The sequence below is a fragment of the Pyxicephalus adspersus genome, chromosome 5 (assembly GCF_032062135.1).
Source record: "Pyxicephalus adspersus chromosome 5, UCB_Pads_2.0, whole genome shotgun sequence".
Lineage (NCBI taxonomy): Eukaryota > Metazoa > Chordata > Amphibia > Anura > Pyxicephalidae > Pyxicephalus > Pyxicephalus adspersus.
This window is the reverse complement of record NC_092862.1, coordinates 17,983,408-18,008,636: the sequence shown is the minus strand read 5'-3', so window position 1 is coordinate 18,008,636 and position 25,229 is coordinate 17,983,408. Positions and strand designations below refer to the sequence as shown.

At 38.5% G+C, this 25,229-nt stretch overlaps 1 protein-coding gene and 1 long non-coding RNA gene across 2 annotated transcripts in view; one reads left to right on the top strand and one right to left on the bottom strand.

The window, feature by feature from the left end:
* Nucleotides 1-4,639: 4,639 nt before the first annotated feature.
* On the top strand, nucleotides 4,640-24,538 carry LOC140330554 (uncharacterized). The gene is made up of 4 exons (XR_011920761.1): nucleotides 4,640-4,772; nucleotides 17,356-17,556; nucleotides 19,046-19,112; nucleotides 24,265-24,538. It is a non-coding gene; the product is annotated as an uncharacterized lncRNA (long non-coding RNA).
* Nucleotides 17,355-25,229, bottom strand: part of TMEM74 (transmembrane protein 74) — a 40,923-nt gene continuing 33,048 nt past the window's right edge. The window contains exon 2 of the mRNA XM_072410737.1: nucleotides 17,355-20,536. Coding sequence (XP_072266838.1) covers nucleotides 19,672-20,481 — 810 coding nt within the window. The 5' untranslated portion in view covers nucleotides 20,482-20,536 and the 3' untranslated portion in view covers nucleotides 17,355-19,671. The remainder of the gene's footprint in view (nucleotides 20,537-25,229) is intronic.

Below are 25,229 nucleotides of genomic sequence, written 5' to 3'. Positions count from 1 at the left end.
ATTAAATTAAAGAACCAGACTTCTTAGGTAAATGAGCAATTCATCTAGATTACTGTTTCTTTTTCAAATAGGGGAGCCCCTTGAAATAACTTTCAGATCTTTAGGGAACTCCTGGTAATATCCACATTTCACACTAGATTAATGTGATGGTCAATATGAAGAATGCCTCTTACATTGCTGGCCAAATGGAAGCATGCAACTCTTACAGCCAAAATGCTAAAAAGTTTATTGGTGTCAGTGGTAATTGACCTGAGAAGTCCATTGCTCAAGGAACCCCTAGCAAACTCTGGAGGAACGTTGGTTGAGAAACAGAAACAGATGTCTAGATGAACAAGAACAGGGGCATAACTTTTGATCAGGTAGGTAATGACCCTTTGAATACTTTTAGTAGGTTGCTGCAACTTGTGTGCACTGAAGTAGTGGTGCAATACCTAAAAAACTCCACCAAGCTGCTATAACATACATAAAAAAGTGACCCCTAAATCAACACAAACGGTGCTTGCTTACTAAACTATGACAAGAAGCAGATTTATCACTTATACATTCAACCTCTAAAGCCCCTCCTGGCCAGTCCAGACCATCTAATCACATACTTGCCCTTCCTCAGGTTCCACATTGCAAGCTGTCAACCCCTTCTTCTGCCTAGACCCCACTGTAACCCAGTCTTTTGCTTCAAGCGTCTATAGTCAGCTTTAGTAATAACTGAGAAGCTACATAGTCTAGAATTCCATCCCCTTTGCAAAGTGGCAGCCGTTGTTTAAGTAATCCCTTATTTATTTTCTATTGGCCTTGACAGCTGTAGTGAGTTTGCATATAGAGCAGACAAAAATATACAAGGTACAATGGCCTTATAGCTGTCAACACTCTCATTATCTGTAATAAAATAAGAAATAATATAACTGGATTGCGCTCATGCCAACCATTGTAATTTTACTTGTAATATCCCATGCCGTGTTTGGTTAATCAGCCATGTTAAAGCAAAGTAGGTTGTCTGGAGACTACCACAAACTCCGACAAGTTGGCTCTGTTAAGAAATGCGGGATGTGTAAATTATCCACAGTGTTTGCTTTGTAAAAAATCCGAGAAGGTCATATTTCTTTGCACTCCTCCATTTTGTCTCTTGTCACTGTGTGTTATGTGGGATCTTACACAGGTTCGAGTTTTTTCCTTTCAGACGTCTTGTTGGTTAGATTTCCAACATGAGCAAGGCCGGACGCTCATGGAGGAAAACACCCTTTCTTGGCATTTCTCTTCCTTTTACTGGAAAGAAAAACAGAGCCTAAATGTTGTAACCAAAGTAAAAGTTCAGATTTTATATTTCCAGTGCTTCTGAGAATTAAATCCATTGCATTTCCTTCAATTTGGATGCAAGGAGGCCAGAAACATAAGTTGTGGTTAGAGGTTAGGTAACAATTGGATGCGTGAAAGATCTTTCACCTAGTTGACACACACACACATGAATACATGTTCCTTTCCCACCTGTATACATGCATGGAATATGGTAGTGGATATTGGTAAGGAGTGAGGAGGCCAATGGGTTGAATAACTCTTCACAGATGTATCTATAAAGAAAGCCCCTGATGGCTATTATTTGAGATTCCTGCAGCATTCTGGGCCAATTTAGGAACAATTTCTAGAGAGCTGGGTGGAATGATCTGCTGCATGGCTGCTGGTGGTATATCCATAACGGCAAAGTCACCCGTGTGACATGACCCTTACTCTGAGCAAGATACCTCTCGACCACCTGTGTTAAACCAGAGACTGGCTTCCCATGCCCTATTTTTGTTTCTTTCTACAAGAGTTTGATTTTTAGCAATAACAATTGCCAGACGTCAACTACAAAATCTCCCACCTTCTTAGACCTTAACAAAAATTCAGATTCTGAAGTTTGAATGAGATTCACTAAATTCTTGGTAAATACAAACCAGGCAGCTTCACCAATCACTACGGATCTACTACTGGTACTACTGGTATTCAGAACTACATGATGAGAGAAGGGGGAATAAGTCATATCATATGGTTCTTTATGTGCAGAAGAATTGGGAACATAACTTCATTATGAATAGTGACATTTTTTTATTCATTTTATCATTTAAATCTTTTTTCTTTTATACATTAGTTGCAATGTCTGTTAGTCCATTAGTTATTGACGTTTATACGGTATCATAAAGGAAATATGTTGCTGTTGCTTGTATAATAATGCACTCTACACAAAAATTGTTTAGAATGAAGAACAGGTTAAAATGGTCGGCAGCACTTCAATATGTTATTATTTTATAATAAAATATTATAATTATAATATAATTATATATTTTAAAGAAGGAAGATCTTCTAAATTTTGGCATTTCGTTGGGTATTGGATAATCAATCTCTGCAAGGATTACAGAATTTCTGGAATAAAAACCCAACGGATCCTTCCATTTAAATACACTAAAGACAGTGTTGCATTCAGACATACTTTAACTCCCTTGGTTTCTAAAGACCACTTAAAAACATTTTTAGTATGGAAATACTTTCCATCATAACCATCTTCTGTTGTATATCCTTATATCATTTGTCCTATTACTTTTATATGTCAATTTCACATTTGCCATCAAATGCTCTGCAATATTAACACACAAACCCCTGATCCTGAACTTGTTTTCTTAATTACCATACCACAATCACCTTTTTCTTTTTTAGAGCAAAAACAGCATCATAAAGGTAAAGTTTGTCCACTGTGGTATGCTACTCATAGCCTTAACCCTACCTTTATACCTGAATGAATTGGAATGCAAATTGCAAGTCACTACCTGATTTTACAAGTGCTCTTTTGGCTGAATGGCCACATATTCCAAATTACACATTCCCATATAATATGGAAAGATTTAAGGATTGTAGATGCAATAGAGGCCACCTTTTTATTGGGGCTCACCTGCTCAACCTGGGGTGTTGAGTATGCATACTCTATGTAACCCATCAATGTTTATTTATTACAAAACCCTATTCAAATGAATAGTCTGCCTAAGCACCAGAACGCACACAAATTTAGAGGGGGAACAAACAAAAATGGTCATGCACTATTTTTCCAATTTAGTGCACCACAATACACAGTAACCCTTTATTATGAGATGACTCCTAACCTTTAATAATCAACGCTGTTATGTTCAACCTAACAAATGCTAACATATAAGAATATTATGGGGTCCACTCCACACTATGAACACATAATTGTTCTTTTCCATTCTTTGCAGTAAAAAATAAACAGATTCTGAGAATTTGTTATTGAATGTTATACACAATATAATCAACCACCTGACCATTTAGCCTATACTATAAAGGTAAGGGAATGTGGGCACGCCTCCAAAATATTGAAATGTACTTTTAATGCTACAGCATAAAAAGGCGTTTTGGGCAACAGTGTGGTTCCAACCTTGTGGCAACAGTATGGTAAAGTAAGAAAGAACTTGAATGGTTTGCATGTAGCCCTAACCGCAACCCCACTGATTACATTTCGAACCGTGAGCCAAGTCTTCCAAACCACCAATATACCTAACCATAAAAGTGTTCTTTAGAATAAATGGGCACACTCTTGTGAAAAACCTTCCTATTGGACTGCAGACTGTTGGAGCTATGATGGGAGGAAAGATAAAACTCTATATTGATGCCCATGGCTATGGAAGGAAATTTGCTCCAAGCTCTTACACGTGTGATGATCGGCTATACACAAAATGTTGGCAATCCAGTTGCAATAGCTGCAATATGTCATCCATTCTTGTATAAGATGAAAAACTTCACCCACATGCTCAGACTAAATTTTTGCTTTAAACAAATGAAATGCTAAACCTGTAGTGTGGAGTTGAAGTGTCACAAGTCTCTAGTGTACAGCTGGAAAACTTTGCCCATGTAATTCTATCGCTGAAATCCAGTTGCCTTAATTGGGATGCAAGTGCTTTATCAGTGCAGAAGCAATCACAACAAAAGATAGGCAGAAAGTTTGCAGCTGTAAAATAATACAGATGGAATATGCGGTCTGAGAGTACAGTAACCAGATAAGGTATGATCTCAGTTTATAATATGGATGAGGCTTGAATTAGATACATTGTATCTGAGCTATCTGATCTGCTGATCACACAGGGTGCCATGCTGCAGAAAATGACTTGTTATGTAGATATCTGATTGCAAAGCTTTGCTTTCTCATTGACTTTGTTGTTGACATTGCAGGATATCAGTAAATATTTTGCTTTTTAGGATGGGTGTCTTCATTGGTGTCCCTATATCTCTTTATAAAAATAATTGTTTTCGGCGAGCCAACAAATAAAATGTAGACTTGTTCATTTCAAAAAGATTGAGTGACCACTAATGAACCAAATGTCATGCCATTTATTATATACATAGAGTTATATAGAGTTGGATGCAACTATGTTAGGGCCTGGACTTTGAAATGGGAAGGAAGGTACTGGGTGGGCATTCACAATCTACTCTAGCTATACTCAATGGTTTTCTAAAGCATACTGCAGGTCTGCTAAAAGAGGACAGGTGTGATAACATGGGAGAGGAAGTGGAAATAGCAGCATGTAGGCTGCAACCATGTCTCTGTGGAGTCTGTATTATTTGCAAAGGGAAGCTCCCTTGGTAGCACACCTGTGCCCTTATAGTACACCTGCAGTGTGCTGCAGCCAAACCACTCAGTATACCCAGAGTGCAGCGGGAATGACCACCCAGTACCGTCCTTCCCATTTCAGAGTTTATCTATTCTGAATTGATTTATGGGGACTTTGCATTCACCTCATGTAAGTTGCCTTTTCATTTTGTTTTTGTTTTATGCTGAAGAAAGGTGTTTTGATTGGAAACCGAATATATATATATATATATAACCAAATAGATCATTGGCATCACCTAAACTTACCTGAGGGGCACAAACTGCTCATTGTTCAAGGAACCCCTAGCAACCTCTGGAGGAACCCTGGTTGAGACACATTGCCCTCCAGGGTGCATATTTCTTGCACTAAGCCTGTTTTCTTGCCCTTGGACTGTCAATGCACCTAAACACACAACTGATACCTCAAAACTATTAATAGATAGTTAAAATAAATAAAAAGATAAAATGTACGTACTTATTGTCAGTGTGTAATGGTGAACACCGCCTCCCAACACTGACACTTATACTGCTTAAATAAAGTTTAAAGTACTAATACAGAACTACATTCACAGTATTTGTGTCTTTTATATCTTACTGGAGTTCAGCTTTAAGTAGATGAACATACAATGAAGAACAGCACCTGCCTATATGAACATCTTGCTGATAATTTGAATTTGTTGCTTAATAAAAGCCTTTATTCATAAAACAATAGAACATGCTTACTGTGCAAGTTTAGACTGTTTTGCCTAGTTTAAGTACAGAATTTCACCAAAATACATTCATATTATATCTACATTGATAAAATTTCCTGTATTATGAGGAAAATGGCAACCATGTCCTAGAAAATAGTTTTATGAAATAGTATAAATGGGAAGAAAAATATCATTTGTCCGTACGTGCCTGGGAGCAAGATGGCTGCCTGCCGACCTCGAGAGCTATTTTATGCATTGTTATAAGTATAGTTAAGCAGCAGTTCTGTTTATGCCAATATAAATGCACTTAGTTTTCACGATAGATTGCTATTAATTGTAGCTCTTGGCCTCAGTGTCAATTCAGTTTTCATAGTCGTTGTGCAGTATAAAGGGCGGAACGTAGTCATTAGAGTCCTATTCAGCTATATCGAAACTGCATTTCTGCTGATACAGGAGTCCGAGACTTGACGATCTCCCCATGAAGTCAACTGAATCAGGTCAAACGGATAAGTTCATCCAGCATCAACATACTTTAGCTGGTGTCATATAAAAAGGCCTGTGCCAAAACCAATGGGCCAGAAAAATGTCAAGACATTCTTTTATTAGCAGTTTATGGTGGCTATTTTTATTTATTTAAACATTCCTGAATATCAGATTTTCACATAAAAGATTAAAGAGACCCTGTCCTGAATATAAACTGTTTATGTAACAGAAAGACTGTAAATACTTACTTCTCCTGTTCTGGGCCATAGTGATTAGCTCAGAACAAATATTCAGATAAGGTCTTATGGCATCCTTCTTATGCATACTTCTTCTGGGTTACTGATTCATAATATTGATGTCAGAAGGATAGTATGACAGCCATATAGCTAGAATTCTTGAGATGAGTTTACTTTTATTTGCAGCCAAGGACATGTCCTTTATGTCTTCCATATTAGTGGCATGTGAACAAAGTGTCTGAGAGTTTGTTTAGCTTTGTATAGCTGCAAGGTTGGTCCTAGCCCAACCAGGGTCTTGTACCTTGACCTCTAAGACCAAGCAATACATTAATGGTATTTGGTGTCTTATGTTTGGGACTGTTGGAGTTGGGCTAGCCATGTAAGAGATTAATGCTCTTTGGTGCCCTATGTTGGGGGTGTTATTGTTGGGTCATCCTCTTTCAGAAGTTTAAACTATTTGGTGCCTTAGGTTTGGGCGTTAAAGTTGAACCACCCCATTTAAAAGGGTAAATCTATTTGGTGTCTTATACTGCAGCTGTTGGAGCTGGATCTCCACATGTGGGAATTTGGTACATTATGTTGGAGATATTGGAGTTGGGCCACACCATGTTAGGGCTTAGTGCCATTTGGTGCCTTATGTTGGGCAGTTGGAGTTGAGCCAACCCATGTGAGAAATTAGTGCCATTTACTTTATGTTGGAGGTATTGGAGCTGGGCCACCACACTTAGGAGATTATTGCCATTTGGTCTCTTATGTTGGAGGTGTTGAAGTTGGACCATCCTTCCCATGTGGGAGATTGGTGTGATTTGGTGCCTTGTGGTGGAGGTGTTTGAGTTGGACCACCACGTTTCAGAAATTTGTGCCATATGGAGCCTTATGTTGGAGATGGGCCACCCCATTTCTGAGATTAGTGCCATTTGGTGCTTTATGTTAGAGATTTTGGAGTTAGGCCACCCCATGCCAGAGATTAGTTCCAATTGTGACTTATGTTGGAGCTTAAAGATTGGTGCAATTTGATACCTTATACTGGGTTGTGGTGCTGGACCACCCACGCTGTGTGAGAGATTAGAGAGATTTGTGCCTTATGCTGAGGGTATTGGAGCTGGACCAGCATATGTGAGAGTTTAGGGTCATTTGGTGATTTTTGTTGGGAATGGTGGGGTTTGGGCCACCCCATGTTAGGGATTTGTGCCATTTGTGCAGTATGTTGATGCTGTACCACCACATGGGAGAGATAGGTGCCATCTGAAGTTTTGTGTTTAAGGTGTTTGAGTTTGACTACCTCATGTCAGAGATTAGTGCCATTTGATCACTTATGTTGGGGGGACAACCCCATGGGACCGATTAGTTTTAATTTAAATATCTGAACCCCAGTCCTTCTCTCCCAGACTTCAATTGTCAGTTACACCCCAGAAAAAGTAAAGTAACTATGACAGGACTGGATCTGTTAAGCACACACCAGGAACCCACACCATCAGCTCCCGAGTGCCTGATGCCACGCAATAAAGCCTACCTTGCTATTTTATTATATTGCATAATAAAATAAGTTCTAAGTTAGACAATATACTCTTGTGAATGTACACATTATAAGATTATTTTAATTAGGATATCATTATTTCAGTGACTAATTACATTCAGTCATTTGAACGGTTGTTAAATATTCTCCAGAGGAATAAAAACTACCAAGATTTTCACATATAATTTTTTTTTTTCGATTGGCAGACATCACCTTGAGCCTGAGTTTTGAAGCCACTTGAAGCCACTCCTTATTTCCATGTACTTTCCCACTAGATTGATGCATGGCATTTCTTCTGGTTGGCTCGTAATGATGAGAATTGTATCACTTGGGTTGTGTGAAGAAGTATTGCACCTTTACGGAGTAGTTGTTAGGAAATGCTCTTCTTGCAGTGGTAACCATGTTATTCAGGTCTCTTCAAAATGTGCAGGTTGTGGTTTTGGTTGAGGAGCACCATAATAAAAGGCTAAGACCTTTCTTTCCTTATGTGTATTCTCACCCAAGGTTACAAAGTGGTCAGTTGGGGGTCTCCATCCGAATTCAGTGCAGCAAAGATACCATCTGAGATAACAAACTCATCAAGGGGCTCGCTCCCCCAACAGACCCCCAGTTCTGCAACCTCGGAGATAAAATATGCACATTATTTTTTAACTATTTAGGTGCTTCAATTGACCACCACTTTTCATTTATTCTGCCTTTACAAAGTCACAAATGCAAAAATTTAGAGGGTAGGGAAATAAAACATAATAATAATTTAAATAAAACCTTTAATAATGGAGATCTATACATCCAACTATAAAATAAATAAGGGAAAGTTGGGAACAATTCAGTGCTGCAGGATAATTTGAAACCAAAGGACGGAAGATTGTCGCTCTACAATATACATGGTAGAACCACCAGGTATTATTGGAATATTTCCATATACCATGGAAGTTTATAAGTGGACCTGTCAGTTCTACCAAAACACATGGACTTACATTCGTGCCAGGAGCCCCATTAATTTGTTTCAATAGGCCAATCATGGATCTTATTTTTGGGATCCTCCTTTCTCTCCTTCTGCATATTAGATGGATGTTTTGCCCAAATAGTTACTTTTTTCAATCTAAGAAGAACAATACATGTCAGGCTACAATTTCCAGCATCCCTGAATTGCAGTAGATACCATGGCACTGGTTTATCAAGGCTCTCCAATGTAGGAGAGAATACACTTTCATTGGTGAACCTGGGTGATCCAGCACACCTGGAATGGATCTGGCCCAGGATTGAAAACATTTGCTAACAAATATCAAATTCATTCTAGGAAATCTTTTCCAGCTTTGCTAAATAACCCAGCTTCTTCTAATAAAAGTATATCCACTCCAGCTTTGGAGAGCTTTATTAAATCAGGCCCCATGTGTCTACATAAGCAGTCGGACATCTAGTTTGCAGAAATTAGGTGGTGAGGAATTATAGGACCGCCATCTGGTAAAAGAAAACTAAGAGTCTGAAGAGGACCTGGCTGTATGAATAGGTGCACGGCTACACCATAGGTTTTTGATTTCTGCTAGCAATACTCATCAGTTACACTGAGCAATATTATAGTTTTAGGAATTTTTTTTTTTGGTTTTGTTCATTTTAGGTTAAAATTGACCTAAAAGGGGTTTCCCAAATGCTTGCATCTTTTAAACATTAAGTTGGCTAGTAAAGTATATATTCTAAATTCCGTTCAAAAATGTCTAAACCTAAAATCCCTGGAAAAGAAGACTCCTAATACTTACCTCTATGATGGATGGCGACTCCCATATTCCCCCTTCTTTTGTGTATTTGAGGCTGATGATCTTCCATAACTTGGTACATGGGTTGCCCAGTCTATTGTTGGGTGTTGCAGTTTATGCCACTTGCCCCCTATGTTACCCCCTCTATCCTGTACTGATGAAGCACCTGGTAGATGGCTGTACCTGGCAGGGGACGCAGGTATACCTGTACACCTGAAGTGCAGAATTCTGAGCTTTTAAAGCAAAGTTTATGTCTGTGCCATAAGTATTGGGAAGGTAAGTAGATTTTCCTAGGGTACTGTTTTTTTTCTTTTAAATACAAAGTTGCCTTAATGTCTGTGATCATAGCTATTAAACATGTCAGATCAGAAGACCATGAATGGTTATCATAAGGGCCCATTCTCTTCTGTCTGCTCAGGTAAATGCATTTCTACACATATGGCTAGTTTTCTTGTCCACATTCAAAATTCAGGCAGGACACTTAAGTTTGTATGTTCTCAGCGTATTTGTGTGGGTTTCCATTGGGCACTCTTCGTGGTATTAGTAATTGGCTTCCCATCAAAATTGGTGTGTGGTGGGGACATTAGATTGTGAGCCCCTTTGGGCATCCCATCACAATGCATGGCAATGTGTTACTGTACATTGTGGTGCAATACCAATGCGTTGATGAGTTCCCTAATGCATGGGAGTGCTATGCAGATGAAATGGCAATGTGCCAATACACATAACATGCATTGCAATAGGGCATGCAACAGGAAGATAAAGGAATTTTCCTAAATTAAAGGGAATGTCCCTCTAAGGTATCCTCGGAACAGATGTCTCCTTACCTCCTCTTCTGAAGACAATGCTAAAAGTTTCCCATCCCTTACTTTGTCAGTAATGATAATCACCTGGCAAGGTCCTCTCCTCTTCTTGTGTCATTGTTTGTATCTGCCTGTCATTTAAAATCCCTATTTATTGTACATCGCATAATATGTTGGTGCTATATACTGTTTATTAATATTAATAGTCACCATTACAAATAAAGGGATGAATTTCTCCAATGTGGACATAATAAAAACTTGACCACGAAGGGTACAACCTAAATGTACAATCTTGGCACAATCTTCCTTAAGTTTACATTCAACCTAAAACTATGGTTGCTTTTCATTTTGATTCAGTTTGTATAGTTTTAATTTTGTATATTCAGTTTGTGAGCCCCTGTGCAGAACCCTCCTGCTGAACTGTCTGGAGGCCCATGTGGGAGCCCGGTGTGTCTGAGTTGGTACTGAACTCTTGTGCAGAGGTACACTTATTAAATAGAAGAATTATTAAATAGAATTTATATAGAGCCAACATATTACACAGTGCTGCACATTAAATTGGGGTTGCAAATGACGGACAGATACAGTGACACGGGAGGAGAAGAGGAACCTGCCCAGAAGAGCTTACAATCTAAGAAATATAGAAAGATTTTGTTATTATATAGTAATCTATAAAGATAAGTGTTACACCTGCTCATTATGCCAACATACAAGTACAACAGATAATTAGGATAGAATTACAGGATCAAAAAATTACTCCAATAAAGCTAAATTGCTTATTTTGCATTCATATGTGAATTAGGTTAAACATTTCATTTTAAATCCTGGCAACTGCAGCTGCAACAGCTCATTTCCTTTGGTTAGGTGACAACACTCTTGGACAAATCACATTGTCACTGTGACAACACTTACCAGTGTTACACTCAGTGCCAGATTTATACTTTTTTCCCCCCTAGGCCAGCTAGGTTGTGCTAACACGGGCGCCAGCCAGATTCCTTCATGTGGGAGTTTTTGTTCCCAAATACATTATTGGTTGATTGACTAAAGGAATATGAAAAATCGGGGCCATTTTTCCTACAAGGTCACCTATGCCTTGACTGCCATGGCCATGGCCATATCAGTGGCAATTGTACTAATATTGTGACAGTAATATTTTCCTTATAATACATAGAAGTACATAGAGGTCTTAGTATAGGGCTGAGCTGCCCACAACCATCATGGTCCCACCAATTCTCCTATCATCATACGCACCCCTATTATCATATTTGCCCCTTAGGCATAAGCTAGCTGGCCTAGGGGGGAAAAAAGTACAAATCCTGTAACTAATGATGAGGTGACTTCTGCCTTTTTCTTTTATTCTCCTTCTGCCATATAGGCTAGAGGGCACATGGGGACAACATCACCACCCCAAGGAATATGACAGTAGCCTGCCACATAATCCTTGTTTTTAAAGCTTTGTAAATTAATATAATATACATATAAATTAATAATATACATATATATATAATTTATTAAAGCTCACCAAGACTGGAGAATAAATATTTTCATCTGTAAATTTGGGTGATCCAGAAAACCTGGTATGGAATTCTTAAAGTAATTTGCTATTTGATAGCAAATGTTTTCAATCCTAGACCAGATCTATTCCAGGTTTGCTTCTGAAGTCTTGGAGAGCTTTCCACGGCTGCACTTTGCCAAGCCGTGCAGTTTCTTTTTTTTCTGTACAAAGAATTCTGTAATGTGCGGCTGTCAGGACGTAACAAGTGCGTTCTCATACAGAGCCAGTCCCGATCTTTGAGCCCCTGTTGGCCATGGCCAGTCATTCTCCATCAGCCCGCATTTCCACAGGAGACTCACAAATAACATGTTGCGTGCAGGAATCTTGGCGCGCAGTACTGATGTCACAATGAATGTTCGTGTAGAACAAAACATTGTTCTGAGGTTTAGGAAACATCTTCTCTCATTATGTGCTGCAATAACTGATGTTTTACACTGGCACATCCACAATGAAGAATCTGTGGTTTTGCTCCTCAGGCATCTCTAGGAAATATAAAAGAAAAGAAGATCCATCCTTTCCTATTACAGCCATCCCATGACGTGGTGAAGGTTTAGACAGCTGTAACTTACTTTTCATCCAGACAGCAGCCTGATTAGTGCTTATTGTTATACTGTAGCATATTGCTTTAAAATATTCACTCATAAGAAATGGTAGGAACATTTGTACTGGTAGTCCCCGGGTTACATACGAGATAGGGAATGTAAGTTTGTTCTTAACTTGAATTTGTATGTAAGTCGGAACAGGTACATTATTTTAATAAATGCAATTAGGACAGATATTTGTCTCAACATATTTTTAGGCAGCATGGTGTCAGTTACTGTATAAAATCCTCATTGTGGGCTACCAACAAAAAGCAAAAAAAAACAAAAAAAATTCATGAAGCCTAGACATTTATTAACCTCTGGAGCAAGCTGGGCTTTGATTTGCAAAAAGAAACAGCTGCGGAATTTGTCTTGGTCATTAAAGTTACAAGATGTTGCAGAAGGAGCTCAGTCCTTAGGATCATCCACAACCTCAGCTGTGTTTAGCAAAAGATTTCTTCTGCAAGTCATGCAAGCCGCCCCTCCCCCCTTCAAGCCTCCATCCTGCACACAGCGAGCAGGGAAGCCCCGCTTGTATCTCTGAGTTGTTCGTATGTCGGATGTCCTTAACTGGGGGACTACCTTTGGAAGATGACTTTATTGGAATTTCTTCCTGCCAACATTTGATTAAGGGCAAGACTAGATGTCACCCAGGACAAACATTTGCGATCCTCTCGAGCAAGAATGTAATATGTGCACAGCAGTCCCCAAAATCCTGGCAGATCTATCCAAATGGAAGGAAGGTATAGGGCTTAGCCAGATAACATCGGAAAATGTATCCCTACAAGTTATGCAAGCACTGGAGTTGGAATTCCCAAATGAGGACATGAAGACATGACCCAGCATGGGCAGCATGGTGGTTTAGTGGTTAGTACTCTGGTCTTTGCTATGGTCCCAGGTTCAAATCCTGACCAGGACACTATCTGCATTGAGTTTGAAGGTTCTCCCTGTGTTTGCATGGGTTTCCTCCCACATTCCAAAAATATGCAGTTAGGTTAATTGGGTTTCCGCAAAATTGACCTTAGACTGTAATAAAGACGAATGACTATGGTAGGGACATTAGATTGTGAGCACTTTTGAGGAACAGCTAGTGATATAACTATGGGCTTTGTACAGCGCTGCATAATATGTCGGAGCGATATAAATACTGTGTAATGATAAATAAGCTTTGTCTCATTAGTGGCAAATTTGGATACAATTTATTTGCAACAACTCATTGGAGAAATTTTACTCATATTGTCTGTCTTTTAGAGGGCGTCTTTCTTGGGGAAAGTATATTTATTTTGATATATTTGTTTTATTTTATGTTATTTTTATTTGTTTTGTGTTGCTGTTTAATTATTGGTTTAAGGTCACAATACACTTTTTATTATTACCAGGATTGGTAAGTAGGGATGAGCGAGAATGCCTCTGACATTCTTGCGAAAATTTCCTCAAACTTCCGATAGGTCCGCAAACTTTTGACGAACTGATTTTGCGGGCCCATCGAAGATCGAGGAAATCATTACAGGAGGAGTACCGCCGCTGCAATGCTGCGGTACTCCTCCTGCCTCCCCGGCCACTAGAGGTTAAATGAGGGGTTTCTTAATGCTGCATTCATGAATGCAGCCGCAGTACTCCTCCAGTCAGTGTGAGACCCGCGGCTGTGCTCATCAATGAATGCATCCAAATGGAAGGAAGGTATAGGGCTTAGCCAGATAACATCGGAAAATGTATCCCTACAAGTTATGCAAGCACTGGAGTTGGAATTCCCAAATGAAGACATGAAGACATGACCCAGCATGGGCAGCATGGTGGCACAGTGGTTAGCACTCTGGTCTTTGCAGCACTATGGTCCCAGGTTCAAATCTCGGCCAGGACACTATCTGCATTGAGTTTGAAGGTTCTCCCCGTGTTTGCATGGGTTTCCTACTACATTCCAAAAACATGCATTTGGGTTTCTGCAAAATTGACCCTAGACTGTGATAAAGACGAATGACTATGGTAGGGACATTAGATTGTGAGCACTTTTGAGGAACAGCTAGTGACATGACTATGGGCTTTGTACAGAGCTGCATAATATGTCGGAGCGATATAAATACTGTGTAATGATAAAAAGGCTTTGTCTCATTAGTGGCAAATTTGGATACAATTATTTTGCAGCAACTCATAACTCATTTGAGAAAATTTACTCATATTGTCTGTCTTTTAGAGGGTGTCTTACTTGGGGAAAGTATATTTAGTTTGATATATTTGTTTTATTTTATTTTTATTTGTTTTGTGTTGCTGTTTAATTATTGGTTTAAGGTCACGTTACACTTTTTATTAGTAACAGGATTGGTAAGTAGGGATGAGCGAGAATGCCTCTGACATTCTTGCGAAAATTTCCTCAAACTTCCGATAGGTCCGCAAAATTTTGGCGAACTGATTTTGTGGGCCCATCGAAGATCGAGGAAATCATTACAAGAGGAGTACCGCGGCTGCAATGCTGTGGTACTCCTCCTGCCTCCCCGGCCACTAGAGGGGTTTCTCAATGCTGCATTCATGAATGCAGCCGCAGTACTCCTCCAGTCAGTGTGAGACCCGCGGCTGTGCTCATCAATGAATGCACCCGTGGGAATCATCACAGGATGATTCCCACGGCTGCATTCATTCATGATGAGCACAGCGGCGGTACTCTTATGTTCTTGGATAGAAAATCTCTATCTAAGAACACATATTACAGTGGTGCAAGAGCATTCAGGGGAGCGGACCTGTCAGCATTTGTGCAAACTGTCTGTGCCCTTGATCATCTTGTGTTCTCCTTCCCTCACCAGGTTGGGGTTGGAGTGACTTGATAAGAAGAAAGTTATGGCTGTTTTGCCCCAACAGGTCATTAGAGGTCAACAAAGCAGCTGGTAATATATAAAATATAAATTCATACTAACAACTGCAAGTTTTTCATATTTCATAATAAAGATATCATAGAATGCTGATGCTGGCATTTTCTGGATACGTGTAAAGAAATGCCAGCTTCTCCCTGCCTTTGACTTCCCAATTGGATGATATGACAATGGGCCATCCCTGGGGTAAACCTAGTTGTGTGATCTTGCTGCTGGAATTGTTGCTTTTGTGGATCATTCAATGCATCCAATAAAGATAAGTACTAATTTTGATTTAAGAAGTACCTGAGTCATTCTTTAACCCTTCCTGACACTTGTAGTCCCACAAATACTTTCATCTTATGAAACTACAGGCTTGTTTTTTTGACGTACAAACAGGTAAATTGTACATAAAACATCCATAAAGCAATACAAACACTATAACATCAGTGAAAGAAAAAGGAGAAGGAAATATGAAAGGAAAACAGAAAAAAACTGGGGGATCATTAGCTAGTAAGCAATATACATACCATGATGTCTGGTCAAAACTGGATCTTTTCCAATGTTTAATGTGTATCAAAATGGTAGAAATGTAGAACTCCCACATCTCAAAAAAGTTATTAAACTTAGTCTCTTTATCATGGGATGCTTCAATCCAATCCATGTGATATGTTTTCTTTCTGTTCACATTTAATTTTTTTCTCTATGCACAATAAATAAATAAAAAAAGTTGAACAATATGACCCACTTTGGTCTTTTTTCAACTTTCCAAAGTAAATTCAGTAGGGCAGATTAACTAAAGGAATACAGGCTTTAGGGAGAGAAATTATCCATTTGCAAAAATTACTTTACCCAGCTAAGTGAGGGTGGTACAGCTCCACTTCAACCATCCAATCATGTGCAAGCATAAAGCTTTTTTTCTAAGTTTCTTGCATGTGATTGGGTATTTCTTTGCCCCACATTTACTAAGCTACACAAAACATTCTTTGGGAGTGGATAAATCTCCTTGGAAGGTGAACAACCTAAATTAATTTAGTAAATCAGCCCTAATATATAAAAACTGGATTTGGTCTTCTATGTTTTTGACTAACACAAAATCTTAAGCATCCAATAATAAACCTTGTACCTAGCACCACAATTTTCACAATATATAAGGGGTAGATACCCCTTTTTATAAAAAGTAATATTTTTTTCCATAACTAATTTTTTGTATTAAAAAAGTGGGGCCCTCCCCTTTTATCCTTACCAATGCTGCAGTAAAACCTGAATTAGATATGTCATGTAACCCAGGAGGCTTTGGATTGCTGAGATTGAGCATGCACTGAAGGGGCTTTCCCCCCCAGGCACAAAGCAGTGCAGTGAAATTAGCACTTATTTTTATTTTTATTGGAGGATACGTCACTCTATATCACGCCTGCACAGTATGAGCTCAAGTGATACGGGCAGAAGTAGGAAGAAGACAGCCACACAGTTAAATGGGAAATATTCCTTTAATTTTTAGGTTTAGTATTTTTGTATGACTTTACATATGGCTTTATCTGAAGCTCCCAGACTTGAACATCTTTGTTAATTTAAGCCTATTAAATGTGTTTCATCTAAAATCATCATATGAGCTTCATCTAACGCTCCCAAACTTCCTAATGAATGTATAACTTGATATGTTTATATAGTAGAGTGCTGACGCTTTGATCAATGATTGCTGAAATCACTTTCAAAGCAGTTTTAATATTCAGAAACATCTTCCCCGTATTTGTAAAAATATTCATGGTCACCTCAATGGAATCAGATTCAGGGTAATTGTTAGAAGCTCACGGTGTGCAGAGTCAGTGATTTCAGTACAAGGGAGGGAGCTTCTACAATTGAAGGAGAGGCTGGAGGGCAGATTTAATGAATGGAAGACTGGAGGGCAGATTTAATGAATGGAAGACTGGAGGGCAGATTTAATGAAAGAAAGGCTGGAGGGCAGATTAGATGAAGGGAAGGCAGGGGGCAGATTTATGGAAGGGAAGGCTGAAGGGCAGATTTATTGAAGGGAAGGCTGAAGGGCAGATTTAATGAAAGAAAGGCTGGAGGGCAGATTGGATGAAGTGAAGGCCAGGGGCAGTTTTATTAAAGGGCAGGCTGAAGGGCAGATTTATTGAAGGGAAGGCTGAAGGGCAGATTTAATGAAAGAAAGGCTGGAGGGCAGATTTATTGAAGGGAAGGCTGGGGCAGATTTAATGAAAGAAAGACTGGAGGGCAGATTTAATGAAGGGAAAGGTAGGGGCCCTGCAGATTTTTCTTCAGGTTGCTACAGAAATGTCACGAGTCCCTTTTCTTCTTTTTCCTTCCTCTTATTACATGATGTCATCGAGTGGCACTAAATCCCAGAGTTCAATAACAGCAGGGGCTCAGGTGAAATGGGTGGGAAGACCATTTAACCTGGATGCCTGGCAACATCTAATGGGAATTGGAAGGAACAGCTCCAGATTAAAGGTGAGTTTTATAGCAAAGTTTTTTTTTTCTGCTGTAAACCTTGAACTACATATTATTATTATTATTAATAAACAGGATTTAAATAGCGCCAACATACGCAGCGCTGTATGAACATGCCCTACCTGCTCAGTACTGATGATCAAGATGTTTCTAGAGTGCAGTCAAACCCACTCACTTTTTTTTCTAATTTTAAAAATCCTTGTAGGTATTTTATGTTAATGACAATAATGAGTTCTATAAAGCCAAATTGAAGCCTAGGTATTTATTAATGCCGCACTGTCTGGCTGCATATGCAGGAATAAATATGCTGTTTTTTATACTTGTAATCACTTAGTTCTGCATTAAAGGTTAAATTCTGCAAAGCCAGACCGCTTATGTTATTGGATCTACAGTTCCTCCTGCATTGTGCTGCAATCAATGGCGCTCAAACTCCTGGAGCAGCTCTGTTGATTCAAGCAGTGTGCAGGAGGTATGTCAGACCTATGTGTGTGGGAACAGCGGTCTGACTCTCCCGAAAGCTGCCAGTTAATGGTATTTTAAGTGATTGAGAATAAACCAAAAAATAGCATGGTAAAGTATAATAAGATGGACTGTAGTAACAAATTCTAATGTTTCTACTGAGCTATAAGAAATAATAACAGGTTCAGTATTTATTGTGAAATGAGTTTTACATTCAGAATTCATAACATTTGGTAATATATTCTGTAAGTCTTAAAATCAACTGATAGGTGTTGAAAAAGAAATCCGTAAATAGAAAATGCCGTTTTTGATTGGAAAATTTTAAAATACAAACAAGAAAAGTTTTAGTGAGTTAACTCCCTACTTGTACAAAGGCTTCATATGGGCATCAAGATAATGCAAAGTAACCCATTATCTGTTGAATCTTACAAGAAAAAAATTTCCATCTATAGCCAACCATAACCTGTCCATAATAGCAGAGTTCAGCTGTCATTGGACTCCCGACTAGGAAATTTTAATTCAACATAACATTTTTTAAATTATGAAAATGATCTGCAATATGTCAGATGTGGCATCTAAATTACACTGTAAAAGTTTCAGGTGAGTACATTATATACAGCAAACGAGGATCCCATTGAGGGCCCTTTTCAGCGGACCTTTGTTTGCTTTAAACAGGTCTTCCATTACTGTACTATAAGCCTATTGAACTGAAAAACCCATTTAAAGCAGGCCAATTGCAGGTCAGAAGGTCAAACTCAGTGTCTCATAATGAAGCCATCATCAAGAACCCAAATCCCATTGGTGTAGGCCTTTTCACCATCTCACATATACAGAGTACTGTGAAAATTAGAAGACAATTTGCATCAATGCATCATATAGAGACGCTGACTCTTTTAGTACTAAAAGGTTTCATACACTTTTACATCACCATAATGTCCGCACATTGTTCTTGTGAAGGCACTAATAATTTATGTAACATTTCTTTTCATAAAATCAGCCATATATAACATATTATGTATTCTCTCCTCAGGCTCCATTCATCCAGTGGTAATCCATGAAAAAATCAATGCATATTCCCTACTTGTAAAGTTATTCAGGTATGAAAAAAGTAGTAGAAAAGTTCCAAAAGCTAGTTGACTTAAGTACTTTTCGATCGCATACTCAGAACAAGCATGCTGTAAAATGAGTGTTAGAAAAGTGTCAGAAATCCTTATTTTAATACTTGTTCCAGATCAGCTTCTACCGTTTTAAAGCCAAAGCATCAATCTTTTTATGCTGTTGTATTAGCAAAGCATTACTTCTCAGGGATGGCTGTGTGTACTGGTATTCAGGTGTATTCTCTTCCTGTCACAGCAGAAACGTCAGCTCAGTGGCAAACTGAGAGGCCCTCTTAGAGGCTAACTTATCTGCTGGGTGAGTTTAAAACTGAAAACTGACATTGTATTTGGACTGAGAGAATGCAAGTAAATAATAAAAAAAAAAATCAAGTCATCTCAGTGAGGTGAGGCTGGTTCCTTTTACATAGTCATACTTCTTATACAAACTGTAATGGGTGGTGGGACAGGCTTGGTTACCTTGTTGTCATCCCACAGTCAACTTTCTCCATCTGCAGTACATTGATCATATTATACATTATACATTTATCACAAATGGTACTTATGTAACTATGTCAATTGTTTCCTCTTGGACCATAGTATTCTCAGTTCCACCTGATTTGGAATGGTTAAAATTAATCGATCCATACAATTTTGCAGATTCTTTAGCAGCAAATGCTTTCCTCCTGTAGAGTTCACCTTTCCACATTGATATCATCAATAAAATTGACAACACGACTCCACCTAGAGTTAAAAGACAAAGTCCAGCAATCACACACCTATCCAAATGAGCTCCAATGATAGCATTTTTCTTCTCAATTTTTTCCATCTCTCTGGCTGGGATGGAATTTGGATCTGATCTAATATCTCTAGGGACCAAGTATGAGATGATGACAAGCAGAATCCCTGTAATAAGGAAAGTCACTGCACTAATAAAACCATAATCTACAGATTTTCCTGAAGCTTCTGAAGTAGCTTCATCATCGGACATAATGGAGGCTTCATGAATGCCATCTTGTTGGATGTCTCTATCCGAAGCATGATGTTGGTGCCCATTGTCATCCCTAAAAGTAGGGTGGGTCACAAGTTCAATGTTGACATTTTCATCAACATATGTAAAAGAGGTTTCCAATTCTTCTGAACAGCAAACTTTACTCCTCTCTTTGCTGTAGTCATCTTGGGATAATTTAAGACCATGCCCTTCATCAGAGGTACTTAATGATATGGACTCATATTGATCCGGCGACAAAGCAGAGGAAACACAATGGTTCTCATAACAATAGGCCTTTGGGTCTTTGACGTTATAACCCCAGTCCACATTGTTGCATTCATCGAGTCTCTGAGGCTGCCTGTTAATATGATAAAGCTCCATTCATGCTATAGAGTCCCACTATATTTCACAGGAATTGGTCCATATCTTTTGAAATCTAATGAAAGAAAAGAACAGTAATGTGTTAATTATTACATTTTTAAAGAAAATAAATGAATGAAAATAAAAAAGTTGACCATAACAATCTAAGGTTTTTTGTCACAGGTGAGGAAATTAAAATGAATGAAATTAACTTCTTTAGATTAGTCATCCCAAGTTCCTTTCTCTTGTTTCAGAATAAACCTTTCACTTTGACCAGGTATCTTCTAACAAAATATAATATTTAGAGATGGATACATTGGATAACTTTCATATTTTAGGTTTGGCTAGATTTAGGCAAAGTATTTCAATGGTATGTAGTTGGGTAAGTCTAGACCAGCGCATATATATATATATATATATATATATATATTTATCAATACATCCAAAGAAGTGTAAAAGAGCAGAGGAAAGCAATAATTATGAACAGGGTCTATTAGAACGTTTTCACCAATATCCCTGTTTTGCCTAATACACTATCAATAGGTAGATTCAAATGAAATCATCAAGTGATCATTGTTTGTAGATTCTGGCATTGTACAAAATAGGGAGCCTTGAACTATACCCCTTACTATCATAATTTGACACAACGGATGATGGTAGCAGAGTCAGACTATGCAATGTTAAACAATGGAAAGGATGGAGGGATTATCGTACAGACCTCAGAGAAAATTTTATCTGCAATTTATTCAGAATTTACAGACAAAATTTCACATGGCAATCATACTGTGTTCATGTTACTACAAAGAGGCAAGCAATCTGCCAAAACAGTTTCAAATCTGTCCAACCAATTTTATGACTGCAACCCTGCCAAGCTTTGTATTTGTTTCAGTTCATTTAAATCTGAATTCTAGACACTTATAAAAGACACAAGGTAATGTGAATTTTTTTTTCACAGCTAGTACATACATTTGACCCAATATCAGTCCTTTTTCATTCCTTTTGCAAAATATGTAGAGTGTAAGAGGATGATATCCCTCAAGGATCTTATGAAGTTAAGAAATGAATGTGGCAACAAGAAACACGGTAATAAGAAGAGAAAGCAGAATGACAGAACAATGAGCGCATCACTCTTCTGTTTCTCCTTTCATTCTCTAGTCATAGCCAGAGGTAGATCAAGGTTGACCTAGGCTCAGATGAACTGGGGTGAACATAACTGGCAATCATACTGGGGCCATTTTGTGGCTTATAAAGCACTGTTGGAGAAACCACTGCATTGTAGGTAAATTATAGTGGTCATTTTATCTTGGTATTTTTGGCTGTTGACTTTTTTTAAGAGATAAGGTTTGGTACACTGTTGCGATATAGTGGAGTCCAAGGAAATGTTTCTTCCTCCCTGCAGCAGACTACATCATATCAGCCTAGCAAAGTCACCAGAGTTTTTGTGCATGATAAAGAATATATACTTATATGGGAATTTATTTTGCTCACTTAGAGAAAGGTCACTTTAAAATGCTCACCATTTTGATCTTCTGATGAAACTGAGTGACCAGTGGTATGCAGAAACATCTTACAGGCTAAGCATCTTTCAGTGTTGCCTGTCTGTATAGTTTTCTTAATTTTCTCTTCTTTTCCATTTTCTCCTTTTTACCATGTCCTAGGGAGGGTAAATACAGCCCTAGCCACTCTCTTCCCTCATCCAATGACCTACTAATGACTTCCTCACTCTAACTTCTTCACATGTACGGCTCCAAGACTTTTCTAGAGCTGCCTCGACTCATCCTACTTAGCTTACTCCTACTTTCTGATCATTTAAAAGAGCCCTCAAAATCCATAATTTCAAACTTGCCTATCCATCATCTTCTGTCTAATAAAACCCTCATTACTCACCCACTATTTCATATCCCCCCCTCCTATTGTGTGCTGCTTCCCCCTCCTCTTAGATTGTAAGCTCCTCTGGGTCCTCTTCTCCTCCTGTGTCACTATCTGTATCTGTCTGTAATTTGCAACTCTAGTAACCTCTATGAGCCGAATTCTTGACCAGGATTTGGAAGAAGCTTTTGCACTGTCATATGTAAGCTTTCCATTTGCACCAACCTACACCTAACCTAAACTTTGTATGGGTCACCTGATACCCAGACCACACCTTGGACTTACCAGACATGAACGACCTTAGTACAGATCACAACCTCCCCAAAATCCACTGCACCAACTAAAGTGGTCCAGAGTTGATTTGTAAAAGTTTTTGTTATATCAAGCATTTTCTAATTAATATTTATTTGATGGAAGTGTATCTAATTGTCCTTTACCGTAAGCCAAATGTCAAAATAGTTTTGTTTTGAATGACAATAAGAACATCAAGCAGCAATGAGATCATGTTTGAGATGACATCATGCTATAGCGAATGCGCAGAGACCTTTCAATCCTATTATTCATGTATGATAGTAATGGTTCTTTCTAGCATCTCACTGAGTGCATTGAACTCGGTATCAGTGCTATTGTGTAATGTCTCGTTCTATTTTTATCAGCGCTCAGAGATGTCAGACAATATCACATCTATATGGATACCGAGCTATATGTCTCCATTTAGAGCTTTCATTGGATACTGCCTTGCCAATTCATTTTCTCCACAAATCTATTTTAACGAGTCTTGGCTCATCCTCAAGAATCATAAAAGTGCTATGTTTACCTCAAGCTAGATGTTTCTTGGCAGATTTAGGACAGTCTTGAGTTGTAATTAGATTCATAATTTAAAGAGAGGAGAAAAAGCAGTCTTGTAAGAGCACATGTTGCAAGAAGATCGCCACACATGCTGAAAGTATATTTTCTTTATAATGACTTTACTACTGGTTGAATGGGACAAGGAAAAGTTGACTTGACGCAATAAAGTTCGGGAGATCATAATTTAATGATTCTCCTAGAGTGATGTGAAGGGTCATAATGTTAAAAAAAAATGGCTTTATTTTACTTAGACCCTTCATTCAGACCACAACCTGTCCATAGCCAACCAACAGGTACCCATCCTACTGCCACTTGGGCTATCCTACGGACTGTGAAAATCTGTAAATTGCCCATTCTGGGCTCATCAACTGGTTAACTTTAATGGCTGACATACTGGCAGCATATACTTATCTGAACTTTTAAATTGGGGGGTTGCAATAAGTCACATACTCCTCAATACCCCTATATTTCTTTTTGTCCCCCTAAGCCACAAATAGGTATGTAAAGCTAGGAAGGGAGCCAATTGATTTGCCCAATAGGAGCTTTTTTTAATTGGCTGACATAGGCTATGTTCTAAAAGGGGATGAGCCCACTGTCTGGGGAAAGTTGCTACAGGTAGCAACTACCCGATGCAGTCTAATACACAAAGAACAGGTGCTGCAGTTATCAGTTCAGAAACTCTCACAGCTTCCTGCTGGAGTAAGTGGCTGGCAAAGTACCAGTTTCTAGGAGCCACCTGGGTTCACTTGCTCCTGGTGTGTAGTGACTGGTGGAGGTTAACGTATCAGTTTCTAAGATCTTTTAAAAAAAACTTTTTTTATTAAGAACTTTTATCATCATCTGAATTTTAAAATGTTGAATTACAGTAGACTATATTTCATTGTATTTATCAGATGGATGCTACCTTTTTTATTGTATCTAGGTATGGACATCTGTGAACCCATTGTCTTGTGCATCTGCTATAGGTGGTATTTATGATATACTGGCTCAAGTCATATATCAGTTTTTCTATATATAATAAGACATATAAATCTTAAAAATTTGTTTGCAGTTTCATGAATGTTTTTGTTTCTTGCAACATTTTAGAAGTGCTCAAGAAAATCGAAACTATAGCCTCCAATCCTTCCATTTGCACCTCACTTCCCCCCACCGTGAAGAGCAGCAGTGAACTGTCACAACTAAGTTCAGTACAGTGAAACAGACTGTCACCATGAGTTATAAGCAGAGCAATGAAAGACTGTTTCCGCTTTGTGAAAGCAGATAATATCTGTCATAGCCTATTCTTGTGTACTCAACAGTTAGACTGCACAAAGATGAGGGCAGCAGAGCAGCTCGTCTGTCAATGTTAGATGTTTTGCCAGTTAGCTGAGTGTGCCGTAGTATGAAATGTAAGTTACATTGCTTTGCTGTCACTTCTTCTAAAAAACACACGGCATTAAAAAAATTCACTGTCTGAGTCTGAGTTTTGTTTGTTGGGAAACAAAGAGGAGACATCTGAAATGTTCTGCTGGGTATAAGGCTGGATTATTGAATGCCTGAGAATGAATCTGTATTTTTTTTAGTATGTCACAAATTTGGAAATTTAGGAAGGTTCTAGTGGATATAATCAGGCTTAAATATGCCCAGCCTGATATTAACACATTATAGGCAAGAAGAGATAGGCATTTAAAGGGCAAATATTTTGTATATATGTGTTTTGTTTGTGAACAATTTCATTATGGCCCTGACTCTAAGAGACCAACTAATCTATTCAAATAACATACATGTGTGAATACAAAGTGACGATAAAAAGTCTATATTTACATAGATTCTTTTTTGTACAATATTACTCATATATTAGGAGGTATCTCACAATTCTCAACGCGTTTCGCCTTTTGGGGACCTCTTCAGGGGACCATTGAGATCAAGAATATATTTCTAAGATAATACTATGCAGATTTATTGGGGGACAGCTGAGTCAGTACATCCCTAGCGTTCGGATACATTATTCACATAAGGTCTGGCTGTAGTGTGTAAAAGGATCAGTGCTGGGAGGATTTGTTTGAAACAGC